Consider the following 17,554-nt stretch of genomic DNA (forward strand, 5'->3'; position numbering starts at 1 on the left):
TAAAATAAATTGGATAGTGGGAGGGTGGGCCACGGTGGCTCAGCAGGCAGGAATGCTTGCCTGTGAAGCCAGAGGACCCGGGTTCGATTCCGGTGCCTGCCCATGAAAAAAAAAAAAGAAGGATGTTGATTGGCATTTAGCAGACCATGGCAATTAGCACTATGTAACTGAAGCTTGCATGAGAGCAGGGATAGAGTTACAGGGATATGATTTATACTTCAATTTGAACCTGTCACTGCTGCTGACTTATTCTCAGCAATGTCTGGCATTGGATTCTTCTCTTTCTTTCTAACTTTTAGTTCTTTTCAAAAAGAAATTATAAGAACAGATTTGATGTTTTTCTGAGCTGAGAGATTTAGATGAGTTAGAATCACTGATTTAGACTTTTCATTAAGATGCTATGTGGACGCTGGGCTTTTGTGATCTCAGGCCTTTGGCTGGGGTGTAGACTTCTGGTTCCTTAGCCGGGAGGCTCATGGCTTGGATGCTTTCCGTTCATCCATGTGTGCAGGTTTCAGGGGCATCTTTGGGTCACGACAGGACAGGCACATCTGGGGTGAAAGTACCTCTGTCTAGAGTGAAAGTACTCATGACAGGACAAGCGTATCTGGGGTTGAGTTCAGCAGCTTTAGAAGTTGACAGCTCTTCAGAGTAAACTGCAGAGCTTTGTGAAAAGGCAGTTGCCTGGGCATCAACACCCCTGCAGACTAACTTGATTTCTGGGGGAGGAGCCTGGGAATCTGAATTTTTTTTTAATGCTCTACAAAATTCCAATGAGCAGCCAGGATTGAGATGGCCTATTTTATTATAATCCTAAGGAGTTAATATATATAAGGATGTGTGTACCGTTTGTTCTAAATTAAATTCCCTAGCAATTAAATGGATGTTTAAACCCACATTAGTATTATTTTAGTACCACATTTGCTATGTGGTGAAGTGTGAATTTTGTATGGGACTGGCTGAGGTATTTGAGAAATGTAATCATGCTTGCACTTCTAATTTATTAATTTATATATTTTTAAACGTTAGTGATATGTAGCCATTTACATCTTATGCCTTAAACTATTTCTGATTTGTTTTTAATGTCCTCTTCTGGCTGTAGATCATCTCTGTCTTCCCTGGCCCTGACCAATTCAATTTTTTCTCTTCCTGTAAACAGAGAATTAAATATTCTAGTTTTTTGTTAGCACTTCTGTGTGAAAGTAAAAGATGAATATAATCACCCTCTTCCCATATTTCCTTATTTCTACTGAATGTTTTCACTTTAGATAAACAGTTAAATATATCCAAGTGAGTATGAAATTGGAAAAGCATGTTTTTATTTTCAGAATATTTTAAATAATTTGTAACTCTTGTTTCCATTTTTCTGTTTGTAGGAAGCATGAACCCACCTTCCTGTTTTAGGACTGTTAACAGTCAGTATTTTAGCGTTCATGTGTGGTTTTCCAGAAAGATTCATTTGTTTTCCAGTAGTTCCCATCATTCTCAGTGATTGCTTGAGGTGGAAAATGGCAGACATCATCAGGTTCTTGATTTTACCTGCCTTCTACACAGATGTTCTCTTTAGATAAAGCATTCTGGGTTGACGGTTTCCCTTTTTTGGCCTGTCAAGGATGTTCTTCCACTGTCTTCTAGCCTTCATCATTTCTGATGATAAGTCAGTGGTAGTTTGAATTCTCCACCCTTGTACATTACATGTCATTTTTCTCTGTCTTTTCAAAGTCTTTATTTTTGATTTTCAGCACTTTGACTACAATATGCCTAAGTGTGGTGTTCTCTGTATTGTTTGGGGTTTGCTGAACTTCTTGAGCCTATAAATTTGTATCTTTCTCCAAGGATGAGAATGTTTCAGCCATTATTATTATTATTATTATTATTATTTCAAATATTTTGTCTCTTTCTCCTGGGAATCCATCTGAGGGTCTGTTCATCTTCTTTTCTCCTTCAGATTGGATGGTTTTTATCATTCTGTCTTCAAAGTTACAGGCTCTTTTCTCTCTAATCTCCAGTTTGCTGTTTATTTTCTCCTTTTTTTTGTTTTTGCTTTAAGAAAAGCAAAAAAAAGAAAAGGTTGAGAAGACTCAACTTTCTGTTAAGTCCATTCTGTGAGGCTTTTATTTCAATATTGTTTTTTAGTTCTAGAGTATCCTTTGAGTTATTTTATGTAGTTTTTCTTTTTCTGCTGAGATTTCTTATCTTTGTATTCATTATGAGCTTATTTTCCTTTCCATTCTTGAGCTTAGCTATAGGTGATGATAAGTCTGCTAATTCTAGTACCTGGGTTATTCCTGGGCCAGTCTCCATTGGTTGTCTTTTTTCTTCAATTAAGGTTATATTTTCCAGTTCCTTATTTTGAATAATTTTGGATTGTGAGCTGGACATTACAAATGGTACATTGTAGAAACTCTGGATTCTGTTTTGTTCTTCTGAAGAGTATTGATATTTTGTTTGTTTCTTTGTTTTGGCTCTTGCTTTACTGGACACTTTATTTGCCTGGGCTGAAACTCCTAGCTCTCTTTCCCTCATCTGAAACAGGAGGCAGCTGAAATCTCAGTCTCATTCAGCTTTAGCTGGGATGTGTGGAATGCAGCCACGGGTTTGGGCTAGTTCATATATAGCACATGGGACCCCTCTTTACCTCCCTCCTTTCCAGGATTTCCCATCTCACTTTCTAGCTGCTACATTCATCCTAAACTCAGTCCTCTGGTTTTTCAGGTCAGTTGAACTGCAAGTTTTCTATCTTGGTTTTAGCTGCTCTTCTGGGCACTGATGAAGGCCTACCCTCTCAACATAAGAGCCATGAAAAACAGGTGGCTCCAGTTTCTGGTTGTTCTCCACATGGGGGTCTGGTCCAAGAGGAGCTATGCAGACTTTACCTGTAGTGGAGTGTGCCTGCCCCTGTAAAGGCCGAGAAGTCCTAGGGCCCGGCATACAGCAGGGTGACCAGGGTCCTGACCTCTGAGTGAGTCGTGAGCAGTCATGCCGGCCCCAGAGTCCAGTCCCCCAGCCCCATGAATGGCAGGTTCCTGTTTGTCCTCTGATTCACCATATCCGAGGCTGGTCACTCACTGAGCTGGGGCATCCATGTCAGGCTGTGATGCCAGCCTGCGTGTTATTTTGGTGCATTGGTCTTTCTGATCCCCAGGTGATCCCTTATTTTTATTTTGAAATATTTTCAGACTGACAGAAAGGTTGTAAAAAATAAACAACCAAGAACTCCAGTATACCTTTTACTCAGATACCCAGATTTACCACCTTTTAACATCTTGCCACATTTGCTGTACCATTCTATTTATCTCTGTCTCTATCCATCATCTAAACAAGAAGAGTAAATTGTATACCTCCTGCTTCTTTAGCACTTACTACTTCAATGCACATTTCATAAGAACAAGGATATTCTCCTGTCTAACCATACTAAGTACACTTTTCAAGAATTTAAATATTGATATAAAGAATATCAGTGTTCCAATTTTTTCACTTGTCTCAGTGATATCCTTTTGAGCATTTTCTCTTCCATTATTAGATCCAGTCCTGGATCATATTTGCGTTTAAATGTCATTGTCTGTTTTCAAAATTGTGGTAAGATGTACATTACCTAAAATTTCCGATCTCAGCCACTCTCATCTAAATGATTTTTTTAAATGCAATTTCATTGAGTTATGTAGTCACATGCCATATAATCATCTAAAGTCAGTGATTCACAGTATCATATAGTTGTGTGTGTCATCACAATTGAATTTTGAACATTTTCATTACTTGAAAAAACAAAAATAAGAATAAAAGTTTAAAAAGAACATCCCAAACATCTCATACCCCCCCTATTATTTAAATTTTGCTTTTTTTTTTTTTCCTTACTCATCTGGCCATAAACTGGATAAAGGGGAGTGCAGTCACAAGGTTTTCAGTCACATGGTGACTCCTTAAAAGCTCTACAGTTATTCATTCATCTTCAAGATTCAAGCTGTTGGATTACAGTTCAACAGTTTCAGATTATTTCCCTCTAGCTACCTCAGTATCCCCAAAACTGAAAAGGGATACCTATATACTGTATAAGAATAACCTCCAGAATGACCTCCTGTTTCTGTTTGAAATCTCTCAGCACTGAAACGTTACTTTGTTTCATTTCTCCACTCCCATTTGGTCAAGAAGTCTTTCTCATTCACATGATGCCAGGGCCAGGCTTATCCCTGGTGGTCATGTCCCAGGTTTCCAGGGAGATTTACACCCCTGGGAATCATGTCCCTCATAGTTGGCTGGGCGATGAGCTCACTTGCGATCTTGGCTTAGAGAGACATCACATCTGAGCAACAACAGACGTTCTCTAGGGATGACTCTTAGGCATAATTATAGGTAGGCTTAGCTTCTTTGTCGGAAAGAGTTTCTTAAAGGTGAGTCCCAAGATTGAGGACCTGGCCCATGAAATTGGCAGTCCTCAATGCTCATGAGAATATCAGGAATTCCCCAGGTGAGGAAGTTTTGATATTTCTGCCTTTTCCCCCAGTCTCTCAAGGAGACTTTAAAAATACTTTTAATCTTCTGCCCAGATTTATCTGGGATGTACTGGAGCATCCCACCAACCTGTATAAACCAAAAAGATCTCACTCCCTGTTCAGGATTCCATGAAGTTATGATGTTCGAGTAAGCTGACTGTACAAGTTAAATTAGATAGTGTGCTACTGAAAGTATGAATTTTGTACCAAATAAACATTTCATCCTTTGGTCTCAAAAGTTGAGTTTTAAAATACATTCAGCATTATCCTTTGCCCTGTATTCTGATTTACTGTATTCCTACTCAGAACAGCTTCATTCATATCCTGAATTGAAGTCTGATCACTTCTCAGTGTTTTTGACAGTTGCTGTAAGGTATAATGCTGACTTCCATAGCTGTAGAACTCTTAGTTCTGAGGCTCAGGTATCACACAAATACCCAAAGGTCCATGGAGTGACCATTTATACACAAAGAGCTCAGTATCTCAGAGTTTAGAAATAAGTTAAACTCCAGAATAGATGTGACTGCAGTAAGAGCTTATGATCTAGGAACCTTAGGCCTTTAGCTGATAACCTATGCTCTTGAATTCAATTCTCAGAGCTTGCGCATTATAGTTCCTGTTAGAGATACATTATAATATTTGTCTTTTCATATTTTGGCTTACTTTAGTCAATATATTGTCTTCAAGCTTCATTCACCTAGTTGTGTGACCATAATTGATTCTTTTTAAATTTAATTTAATTTTGGGGGTGGGGTGAATGGACTGGGACTCGAACCCAGGTCTCCTGTGTGGCAGGCAAACCTTCTACCACTGAACCACCCATGCACCCAAATGATTCTTAATGAGCATATTCATTCGTTCTTTCCGTTGTCTGATTGTTTGGCAGATACCCACCGAGAGCTGCGACCTGGCCCTACTCTAAGACCTGGGGCTTTTGCCATGACTGCAGCAGAAACCCCACCCTCCCTGGAGAGCACATTGTAGGTCCTGACCCACCTTTGATGTAGTCGAACGTGAGAACAGGCCTGAGTATATTGTACGACAAGGTGGTGAGAGGTTGCTCTAGTTGTGGGGGAAGTCCAAGATTCTGGAGGGTAGAGCTCTTGGTAAAAGATACTGATTAAGGAGTAGTCCTAAAATTAAATCCTTGTCCTGTGTATACCTCCAAAAGAGCTATATCACTGTTTGTATAGTAACAGGATGTGGCATCTATAGATTGTTAGCTTTACCTTCCCATGGGAGCTTTTATAAGTGGCTCAGGTCATTTAACCTTGGATGTGCATCGTCGTTCTGGCTGAGGCAGGGAGTACAGAACCAGGGCAGAGGAGCGGGTAGTCACGGCTGAGGGGCAGTGTCTTCCTCAGGTGTCAGGGTCTTGGATGAAAGAGGTGTATTAGATTTTATGAATTGCCCAGTTAGTGATTTCTGTTTCCCTGTTTGTTTTATTGAGGGGGTGTCTGAAATTACCTGAGAGCTCAGTTTGGTGTTTCAGGAGCTTCAGAAATGGGCTTCTTATTTTAACCTGGAGATTCCTCTTAAATAGAGGAAGTTACGGAGATAACAAGAACTCCATTTACTCAACGTAAGGTAGGCTCTGGCCAAGTGCTTGTGGAACCATGGGCATGCCGTAGAGACCATCAGGTTGGGGTGCTGCTGGGCCTTCCCACAGAGAGTACAGGGAGACCTTACAGTAGCGTCTCAGAGAAAGTATGTCTTAAATACTGCACGGCACATAAGCTAAAATGTTAGTCGTTGTTGCTCTGAAATTCACATTTTCCTGAGTGTCCTACATTTTTTAATTGTGAATTCTCACAGCTCTGACTCTCCTAACAGAGCTTTCAGTTGGGTGTGGTGGAAGCACTAAACAGACCCCTATAGTAACAGGATCCCAAAGGGTGGGTGCTGTGGGTATGCTGATGTAGGTCCTAAGAGGATGGCAGACGGGGGTAAGAGAACGTGGGGCTTGCTGCCCGCAGAGCGCCTGCGGGCAGGTTTACTTGGAACCTGGTGGCTGCTATCGAGACATCCCATTTGCCTCCCTGGGGAGGTTGGGGAGGCAGACTCTGACCTTGGACAAGGGGATGCGGCCATCGAGACCAGGGCTTCTAGAAGTAGAAATATACCACACTGACTGGAGTGCTCCCAGCAAGACCCTGACCAGGGATTGGGGTTCACACTTCAGAAACAGTGGGGTTCAGCTTAAAAAACATGTGCAGACAACATGATAAGCAAACTCACTGCCCTCTCCCCTCTACGTGGGACGTGACTCACAGGGGTGTGGACTTTCCTGGCAACGTGGGACAGAAATCCTGGAATGAGCTGGGATTCAGCATCAAGGGACTGAGAAAACCTTCTTGACCAAAAGGGGGAAGAGAGAAATGAGACAAAATAAATTGTCAGTTGCTGAGAGATTTCAAACAGAGTCGAGAGGTTATCCTGGAGGTTATTCTTATGCATTAAATAGATAGCTGGAGGAAATTGCCTGAAAATGTAGAGCTGTGTTCTAGTAGCCATGTTTCTTGAAGATGATTGTATAATGATAAAGCTTTCACAGTGTGACTGTGTGATTGTGAAAACCTTGTGTCTGATGCTCCTTTTATCTATGGTATGGGCAGACGAGTAAAACATATGGATTAAAAGTAAATAAATAATATGGAGGACAAATGTCAAAATAAATTTAGTATATTGAAATGCTAGTGATCAATGAAAGGGAGTGGTAAGGGGTATTAAAAAATAGGGGAAACAAAGGCTAAAATATATTGGGTAGATGGAAATGTTAGCAGTCAATGAGAGGGAAGGGTAAGGGGTATGATATGTATGAGTTTTTTCTTTTTTTGAATTGGTGCACATGTTCTAAGAAATGATCGTGGTGATGATATTGTGAGTTTTTGATTATATACCAAGAATGGAATGATCATATGGGTAAGAATGTTTATGTTTGTATGTTATGTTTAAAAAAAATTTTTTTTTTAAATAAATAAAGAAACATGCAGAGAAAAAAAGGCCTGATGGGTGCAGTCCAGACAGACTGCACCTTGCTGTCTGGATGGAGGTGGTGGTGAGTGATGTAGCTTTTTTCCCTATCTCCCTGAGTCCTGTAGGGTGATTTTAGCAGCAGTCACTGCTGCCTCATGAGACTCGACAGGGCCTGTTGAAGGTTAGCCGGTGTCCTCGGTTTTTGACCTTTTCCACAGCTCCATTTGGATATGAAAATAAGTTATTTCAGTTGAGTAATATTTTGCTTTTTAAAATTAACTTTTCTGTCATAAACATTGCTGTATAATTTTTTTTCTTTATTAGAGAAGTTGTGGCACATTGCTTTTTCTCATGAGAGAGTTGTTTATTTTTGGTGCGTGAAGTGTGAGACTGAAGTTAAGTTCAAGTGAGATTCTTTAATTGCCTAAAATTCCCCAGAGAAGAGAAGCCCTATAAGTGTGTATTGCTTTGAATCTCTCTTGCCTTGTGTAGGACTGGGCAAATGGTGTATCTTTCCTTTTTTATCATTTTTTATTTTTTTGTAAGCAGCTTTATTGGGAAGTAATTCACATACCCTAAGACTTTTAAAATGTATGGTTCACTGTTTTTTACATTCACGGGGTTGTGGTATCTAATTTTCACCATTGTCAAATTTTGGAACATTTTCATCACCCCAGATAGAAACCCTGTGCCCATTAGTGGTCACCTCCACTCCCCCAGTCCCCAGCAACCATGAATCTACTTCCTGTCTCTGTAGATTTGCCTCTTCTGGACATGTCATATCAGTGGATGACAGAGTATTTGTCCTTTTGTGTCTGACTTCTGTGACTGAGCATCTCGTTTTCAGGGTCCTTCTGCATTGTAGTGTGGATCAGAGCTGCTGTCCTTTTAATGATGGGACAACACTCTGTTATATGGCTGTGCCACATTTTATTTGTTTATGTATTGATGGGTTGTGTCCACTTTTTGGCGACTGTGAATAGTGCTAAGTGAGCATTTGTGTACCAGTGTCTCTATCAATGTGTATTTCCAGGTCTCTTGGGCACGTCCCTGCAAGTGGAGCTGCTGGGTCAGATGGTCCCCTATACCTAACCTTTCAAGGCTCCCAGGTGCCCTGCATCCTTGCTAGTTCTTGTTGTGCTGTCATTTTGTTTTTTCCCTTTTAAATCTCCATTAAACAGTGTTGTGATTCTTTGGGATGCTGGGAGAGTCACCTATGCAGAGAGAGAGTGAAGTTTCCTTGCGCAGAGTTTAGTAAATTGAAGCGTGTTGAAAGAGTTTGGCGACGCTCGTTCCATTGCACTGAGTCATGACTTTAAAATCTTCAGCAAAATATTGTCAGGCAGAAAGGGCCCTAGGACAGCTGTGGCTGATTCCCCCTGAGCCTGTGTGGGAGTGGCCAGGGTCTTAGGCCTTTTCAGCTGATCCTGGCTCGTCGTGCCATAGAGCCCCAGGGTCCCAGGCCGCCATGCAAAGGGACATGGAACAAGGGTCCAGGGACCATCCTCGCTGAACTGGCTCCAGGACAGGTGGGCAGCTCTTTGCCGTGCCCAGCGGGGACATTGGTGGCCCCAGCCATCAGTAGAGTGCAGGACCGGTTCTAGGGCAGGGGTGATTGGTTTTGTCATCAGAGAGCAGAGAGGGTGGGTCCTCTTGCCCTGTGGAGTGCTGGGCATGTGGGGTCAGGGTCTCACGGTGTGGAGCCTCGAGTGTTGGCCAGGCCAATACCAAATCTCGTGGTGGGAGGTTTCAGGTTCTCTGAGGCTGATGTGGTGATGTTGATGCTCGTTTCCTAAGCCCTGTCATTCCCAGAGATGCGGCTCAGTTGCTGTCCTCCCCTGAGGCTGCCCCTCATGTGCCGGTCTTGCTTCGTGGCAGAGCCTCTTGGAAGGGCGAGTTGGTCCATATGCTGGTGGACCAGGAGGATCAAAACCTGTCCACACAGAAACGCATGTCCTTACAGCCTAGGTCACAACAGCCTAGAAATGGAAGCAACCCAAGTGTCCTACCACTAATGAATGTTGAAACAAAATGTGCTGTGAAAAGGAGTGAGGTTCTGAACACTCAACAAAGGAGGCCAGCGAGGCCCCAAAGGCCCCACATTGTCTGATGCCACTTATATGAGATGCCTGGACCAGGCAGATTCATTGAGGCAGCAAATTCCTGGTTGCGGGGGGCTGGGGGGAGGGGGCAGAGAGTGACCACTCATGGGTACAGCGTTTCTTTTTAGGTTGATGAAAATGTTCTGGTGGTGATGGTTGCATGACTCTGAGACTAGAGTAAAAACCACTGAACTGTACACTTTTAAAATGGTCAGTTGTGTGAATTACATCTCAGTAAAGCTGATATTTAAGTAACTAAAAGAGGCACCGTGTGCCCCGCCCCCAGCCAGAAAGACCCTGGCCAGGCCGTGGGGTACCTTTAGTCCGGGCACAGGAGGTCCAGCCAAGGTTGGACACTATCTAGCCTATATCCTACTCCCTACCATAGCTGCCATAGGCAGGGTTTCGCCTCCTTGGTCTGTATCAGCGACCCTGGAGACACCCCTGGAGGCTGGCCCATGTCAGCACTTCCCAACCAAAGCATGGAGACCTTGCTCCTTGTGGCCCTTGGCTAGTAGGGAAGGTTGGAGGCCCTCACGCCCATTGAGTCTAGGTGGGTCTGTTGACTTCCGGATCTCATGTAGGCTTTGAGGGGGCAGAGATCTGATCTCGGATTCAGATGTGCAGCCTGTCTATTCCACTCTGGGCGGTGAAGGCCTTCTAAGTGGTGGGCTTTGAAGTACCTGGAAGAGGACCAGCTGGTCAGCATCTGCCTGTAGGGGTCCCATGAGGTGGGTGCCAGGAGTCTTAGCACCATGTCCTGGAGAAGGGCAGCCCTTGGCAGTTCTCCCTCAATGCTAAAGGCCCAGAGTGCAAGGATGGTCGATGGCAGACATTGCCCACTCATGGCCCCCATGTTTGTGCTGTGGTCCACCGTGGCTTCTCATGCCAGACTGATTGAGATAGTGGCCAAGGGCCTGGCTGTGTCCTTGCTTCGTGACCCTCCCACGAGCCCCCTGGACCTGCAGGTTTGGGCACCCATGCATCGCCAACCCCAAGCCATTGGGGACCCTAGAGTTCACCTGTCCCCCTGGGTGGGCCCTTACTTGTTCTGTGATAGAAAGTGCACAGAAAGAAGGATCGGTCAGCTCTGTGTGACAGTAGCCAGGCAGGACAGAGAGTGGCCCAGGGGAGGAGGGCAGTGCCCGTCTGTGCTTCCTGGGCAGGAGTGGGCCATATCCATTCTGCCCCTGGTTTATGGGAGGGAGGTTCTGTCTCCAAAATTCTGGCAAGGGGGCTCTGCCTTCAGTGAGTAGGAAATGTGAATTTTTTATTTTCACTAGTTGGCTAAAAAGATGCATATCAAAATAAATTGGAAGGCTAAGAAAATTTCCTTATTTTAATACTCAGTTTTGAAATGCTGATTTTTTTTTTTAAGATTTTAATGTTCTCAGCAGAGAAAATGTCAAACATGCACACCAGTAGAGAAGACAATATAAATTCCAGTGTTTCCATCACCTGCCTTATATGTCCGTTGATTTCTGGCCATTCTCATTTCATCTGTATCCCTCTTCCCTGCCCCTTCAGGAGGAATCTGAAGGAAACCCCAAGCTTCATAGAATTTTATTGAAATGTTTTTTTTCCTTTTTCAATAACATCTTTATTCCAAAATAAATCACATACCAAGTAATTTGTTCATCTAAATTGTACAATTTAATTGTTTAATTGTTTTGGTATAGCCACAGAGTTGTGCAACCATTGCCACTATCTAATTCTAGAACATTCTCATCACCATAAAGGAGACCCCATGCCTGTTAGCAGCCACTCCCTACCCTTCCCCCAGCCCCTGGCATCTGCTCATCTGCCTTCTGTCTCTGTGCATTTGCCTCTTCTGCACATTTCATAGAAATGGGGACCTACAGTATGTGGCTTGGCTTCTCTCTGAAATGGATAGTAACTGCTTTATGAAAATATTTGGAATGTCTTGTTTTTTTTCCTTCCTTTTAGGCGAAATATATCTCTCAGTGTATTGATGAAATTAAGCAAGAACTGAAGCAAGACAACATTGCCGTGAAAGCTAATGCCGTCTGCAAGCTGACATATGTAAGTACCTCAGTGAACATTTGCCTGGGTGCTGCCTCAGACAGTGCTCCCACCTTGCACCTCTGATGCTGTCACTCCCACTGTGGGCTCTGCCATCCATCTATCTCTCTGTCCTTATCAAATATGTATTGATGCCATCAGCTGTAGGTCTGCCTTTCAGAGGCCTAGGAGTGGAGTGGGGGCTTGCTGGTGGCATAGAGAAGGATCCCCACCCCCCAGACCTGGGGTCCCCTGGGGCACGGGTCTGGACTCTCCTGGACAGGACGACCTACCTGGCAACAGTCCTGGAAGGTAGGTGGCTACAGTGATGGAGAGGCCAAGAGTGGTCTTTCAGGGTCCCAGGGCTGGCCTCCAGTGAACTGTGGCTATTTAAAAATAAAAATAAAAGCGGTGCAATGGTGGCTCAGCAGGCAGAATTCCCACCTGCCATGCCAGAGACCCACGTTCGATTCTCGATGCCTGCCTATGCAAAAAAATAAAAAAAATAAAGGAGCCACTTCACCAATTGGTTGTGGAGGATTTTAAACAATAGTATAGTAACCCCTAGTTTTCCATGGCACAAGTTTGTTTTCTTTTAGGGTTTATTATTAATCTGCCCGTGTGTTTTTTAAGCATGAAGGGTATTTGTTGAAAGAAGAAATAAAATACCCCGGGCCTGTGTTCTGTCTGGTTTGCTGTGTTAGTAAGGATGTGACCGGATTTGCTTGTCACCTGCTGGGAGGGCATGGTTCAGGCCATGATGCACGGCGTGGTTGAAGAGCTGGTGCCCCCCTTCTCCACAGTTGCAGATGTTAGGGTACGACATCAGCTGGGCCGCTTTCAACATCGTGGAAGTCATGAGTGCCTCCAAGTTCACGTTTAAGGTGAGGCCCGGAGGCGCGTGGTGGTGGGTTTCGGGTGTATTCTGGAGGATAGACCGTGTGAGATGAGGTCCCTGGGAGAAGGGGCTGTGCTGGAATTGGGTGCACCCAGCCATCAGCCGGCATCCCCGGGCCCTGCTCACTGTGGTGCAGAAGCGTAGCTCGGGCCCAGCTGCTCCAGAGCCCTGTCATCTGCACCACTTCTCCGACTGCAAATTTGTGTCTAAGACTCATTACTTTTTTTTTTTTAGTAAATAAATAAATATATATATATTATGAACAACAAACAGACACAAACTTTCTTGACATGGTTACAATTAGTGGCTCATAATATCATTACATAGTTGTGTATTCATCACCATGATCATTTTTTTTTGAACATTTGCATCTCTCCAGTGAAAGAAAGAAACAAATAAAAAACTCATACATGCCATACCCCTTACCCCCCACTCTTTGACCACTAATATTTCAGTCCATTCAATTTATTTTAACCTTTGTTCCCCTTAGTATTTGTTTATTTCTTATCCATATTTTTTACTCATCTGTAGGACTCATTACTTTTTAAAATGATCTTTTTGGCAATTCTTTATAACAAATCATTTTTGAAAAGTTAGGAAAATACAGAAATTATAAAGCATGGTCAGGGGTAGGAAGGTGATGTGGGGAGGACCTGTGATCCTATCCCTTGGGAATCATTGTTGGTAACTTGGGTTATAATTCACTACATTTCCTTCCTATAATTCTTACATTTCCTTTATGTCACTGAGGTTATGTCTTGTTAGAAATCTGTTTTGTTTGTTGACATATTTAACATTCATTAAAGGAAATTTGAACTTCAAAACATCATAAAGAAGGAAAAAAATGAAAACCCACCCCTAAATAAGCTGATGATGGCCCCCTGGAGGCTTCCACTTGTCTTGCTATCCCTTCAGTTTCCAAGTGTTTCTCTACATAGCAGTGGCCACCGTTTGATGTGATTTGGAACGTTGCTTATTTCTCACTTCATATTCTAACAGACCTCTCTCCCATGTTAGTAAATGTTCTGAAAAACATCATTTAACAACAGTGGCCCATTATGTGTGTGTGCCCAGTAATTTTTCTGGGTTGTTACAAAACCTTTTCTTCTAATTTGGGGGACAGCATTTGGCTGTTACCAGTTTTTGGTCTGACTTGTGAGGCTCAGGGCTGGCTGAGACCCACTGCTGCATCTGGTCCCGTGGGTCCAAACACCTGCATGGGCCTTGCTGGAACGTGACTCTTCTGCCAGCCAGGGTGAGGCCAAAACTGGGACAGCACTCTAAGTGCGTGCGTGCGTGTGTGCGTGCATGTGTGGTTGAAATTTTAGGTACTGACTTCAGCCTGGCAGAACAGATTTGAGTTGTAATAACAGAGTGTGCAGTGGCTTACAATGACATTAGATCATAAGGCCTGTCCCTGGCTGCCCACAGTTTAGTAAAATTGCAGAATATCAGTAATAACATTTTTAAAAAATAATGTTTTAGGCAAAGCTTTGTTAAAAGAACATCTAAAAGTCACATACTTTTAGAGAACCCTGATGTAAGCCATGGACTGTAGTTAATACTATGAAAAAAAAAAAGGGAAAGAAAACCACATACCCCAAATGTAGAGGTGATTTCCTTCTTCTGAAATTTAATGAAACCTGCCCTGGTTGCTTTGTGACTTTTTGGGGCCCTGGCCAGTCGAGGGCTGCCCCCACCCCCACGGGGTCGGGGCCCCATGCTGCAGGGCTTGCTGCTGAGGCTCCGGGGGCTTCCTGGGCTGAGTTCCCCTTCTCGGAGTGATGCCTTTGCTCTGTGCCTGCACAGCGCGTCGGCTACCTGGCTGCTTCTCAGTGCTTCCACGAAGGGACCGACGTCATCATGCTGACGACTAATCAGATCCGCAAGGTGAGCTGTGCCAGGCATGCCCAGCCCGGTCCCTGTCCTCCCCCCAGCTGTCTGTCTGTCTGTCTGTCTGTCTCCTCCATGCTGTTTTTTCCCATCATTCACCAGCAATGTTAAGGCAGGCTCTCACTTGTCCAGGATTCCATAGCAAGCAAACACCTTTTCTGTGTGGCCAGTTGTTATTCTCAGAAGGGTCACAAGGAAAGGGGGCATTAGATCTGGGCATTGGGAGAGGAGCTAGAGGACGCACCACCTCCTCTCATTCTCATCGCTCAGTGTCTCAGCTCCTGTAGATGCAGGCTCCATTTTCCAGGGCCCAGCCCTGTTTTGTACCCATTCCCTGTTTTCAGTTCTCTATCTTGTGGGGACTCCTGCTGAAGGTCTAAGCCCTTTCCAGGACATTGAGGCACCACACTTGAGTGCTGCATGTGGGATTTAAGATTTTTAGTCACTTTGAATCTATGAAGTGGTACATTTCTTCTTTGGCCTGGCCAAGTGTCCTCCGTTCCACCTCCTTATGGGCAGTCAGATCCAGGGAATAATAGGCGAAGGGGTGGCCACCTTCCCTGGCCACAGAGGGCTGTCACCCAAACCACATGTCAGAATCTCCAAACCCTGCTCAGGAAAGGCCCAGGCACCAGCTGGACCTTCTGGCAGCTACTGTGGGCCCAGTGGGTGAACTGGCGACACAGGCTGGGAGCTCCTGGGTGCGGGGTGTGGGCCTGGGCTTGCCAGGGCATGGCACAGTACAGGAGGACAAACCTAGTCACTATCACCCTTGCATGGAGTGCCTTTGATGCTTGTGGCCGTGGCTTGGGGAGGCTACAGGGCCTCTGGGAGTCCTTGGACCATGTCACACAGCCCAGCTACTGGCAGAGCTGGGCCTGCGAGGTGGTCTGGAAAGGGAGGAGGATGCTGGACTCCCCACTCTGGTAGTAGGGATAAAGGGAAAAGGGTGTGGAGAGAGTGTCCACTCTGCCACTGTTTCCTGTTCACCAGCCCCTCTGGGTGCCAGCCAGCCTGGCATAGGGGAGCTGAGCCTGGGGTGGGAATGGGGATTTGGGTGTTTGGCATGGCCTTGGACTTCTGCTGGTCTTAGTGTATCAGTGTGTACCCTGCTGACTCCGCCCCATAATGACCTCACCGTTGATATAGATCTGTTCCCCTATACCGTGAAGTAGGCTAGAGTCAGCATAGCTAGTCAGCTGCCTAGGCAGACCTGTCAGGGCCCAGGACATCCTTTTTAATGGAGTGGATGATATACCAACTCTGCTTAGAAAAGAAACCTTTGGAAAGTCACAGTTACCAGCTGCATGCCCTTTTCCTATCGCCGCCTTGGCCCTGGGTAGGGGTTCGTGTTCCTCCACAGCTGCCCCCGCCACTTGCCACTTAGGATTCTGTTCCGTTCATTTGAGATCACGGCATTTGCCCTTCCCGTCTCCGTGTGGGTCTTGGTTAGCACGTCCTGCTGGTCCCTAAATGCCACTGACGCTGACCTGAACTGCCCTTACCACACCTGCGTTTTCAGAACGTCCCTAGGCCCCCTCTTGCTTGACCCTTTGGTGAATGACACTGAATTCAAGGCCTGAGTTCTGAGCTGCAGGTTTATAAGCGATGGCTCCTTAACTTGTCCCAGGAACAGAAAATCTCACCAAAGCCAAGATTTTCATGTTGGTTGCTACAGTCTGAAAGGAAAATTCTAAAAATGCGTTTCTGTATGGTTTTTGCTTCCTATACTTATGGAAAGGTCCCTTAAGAAAATCTGTACTGAAAACGACTTTGTAGTGTTCCAGGAGAGCGTTAAGTGTGGGGAGAAGGTGCCTCTGTGGCGTGTTGTAGTTAGAACCGTAGGACTGGGAAGCCCATGGTGAGTAGTGCAGAGGCAGATCCCAGGCAGTTCTTAGGTTCTTCTCTTGCCTCATGTTCTCAATTTCCTCTTTCTTTGAAAGACTAAATTGCCCTTTGAGTCAAAGCTTTTCTGAGGTTTTGGGAGGATCTAGAGGAGCTACTCCTGGTTGTTGTAGACCCCAGACAGCAGTGGAGCTCCCCTAGGATTAGAATCTGTGGGGTGCCCTTCCTTTGAGGGCAGGCCAGCCTTAGTGCTGCTTTTTTATTCCCACTGTCCCTATGGTCAAATGTCTTGAGCAAGACATAGGATGCCATTTTGGGAGCCAGACCCTCTGTCCAGTGGGGGCAGGATGTCAATTGAGTCTCACCCACAGAGTTTTCCGGGTCCCCAGACGAACCCAGTTGGTCTCTTGGTGATGGGGTGTGGAGTCAGCTGTATACTACTGTCACCCACAGTCTTAGTGTGCAAGGTGGCTTCCCACCTAGGTTTCCCGCCAGGTCCCTCTGAGGCAGACAGGGATGCGGGCAGCTGCAGATGAGTGCCGCTGTGAGGGGCCTGTGCCTCTGCCTCTCAGACCACCCACATGTGATGCGCATACTGCTCAGCACGGCTGCACGCTGACATCTCCTCCCCTCCTTTTCCAGGACCTGAGCAGCCCCAGCCAGTACGACACTGGAGTTGCACTGACTGGTCTGTCCTGTTTTGTTACCCCAGATCTTGCCAGAGACCTGGCAAACGACATCATGACACTGGTGAGTATGTGAGCAGCCCAGAGAGCCTTGGCCTCATGGGTGTGATTTGGACTGGGTGAACACACATGAAACCGAGGGTGCGAGGTCATGCCCGGAACTCCTAGCCAAGTGGAAACTGGCTGGGTCCCTGACGATGCACAGCCCCGAAGGGGTGCCGAGTCCCGCCACCTCTGTCACTGCCCTGGGCTACCGTTCTTGAGTTTCTTATATCAGCTTCTTGCACATCCCACCAAGAAAGAAAGAGTGCTTCTCCCTGATAAGTTAGATCAGGTTGCAGGTGGCATTGGCCCCCAGGGTTCAAACATAGGACCTGATGAGTTATTTTTTGGATAAGGTGGAGATAATGGTAGCAGTTAGCTCAACTCAGCTTATCCTTCTCTGTCCTTTCTGCCTTTTACTGACAGATTTGATTTCTCATGACTCAATCAGTTTCAAAGGCAAGAACCCCAGGCTGGCTCTGCCTTCAAGAGTATCTGAAATCATGTTTTAAATATGGAAAGTCTGTTAGATGTGACAGCTCTCGAGACACCCCTGTCACGTGCCCAGCTTAACCCCAGATAACTAGGAGAAACTTTTTC

General features: G+C 45.1%; 1 protein-coding gene across 2 annotated transcripts in view; it reads left to right on the forward strand.

The window, feature by feature from the left end:
* Positions 1-17,554, forward strand: part of AP3D1 (adaptor related protein complex 3 subunit delta 1) — a 62,056-nt gene that overhangs the window by 7,368 nt on the left and 37,134 nt on the right. The window contains exons 2-5 of one of the 2 annotated variants that reach the window (XM_077121258.1): positions 11,516-11,611; positions 12,394-12,474; positions 14,298-14,378; positions 16,869-16,976. In XM_077121258.1, coding sequence (XP_076977373.1) covers positions 11,516-11,611; positions 12,394-12,474; positions 14,298-14,378; positions 16,869-16,976 — 366 coding nt within the window. Of the gene's footprint in view, positions 1-11,515; positions 11,612-12,393; positions 12,475-14,297; positions 14,379-16,868; positions 16,977-17,554 lie in introns of those variants that run through there. The other variant, XM_077121259.1, reaches the window with a different exon arrangement.

The sequence above is a fragment of the Tamandua tetradactyla genome, chromosome 11, assembly GCF_023851605.1.
Source record: "Tamandua tetradactyla isolate mTamTet1 chromosome 11, mTamTet1.pri, whole genome shotgun sequence".
In the NCBI taxonomy this organism is placed as follows: domain Eukaryota; kingdom Metazoa; phylum Chordata; class Mammalia; order Pilosa; family Myrmecophagidae; genus Tamandua; species Tamandua tetradactyla.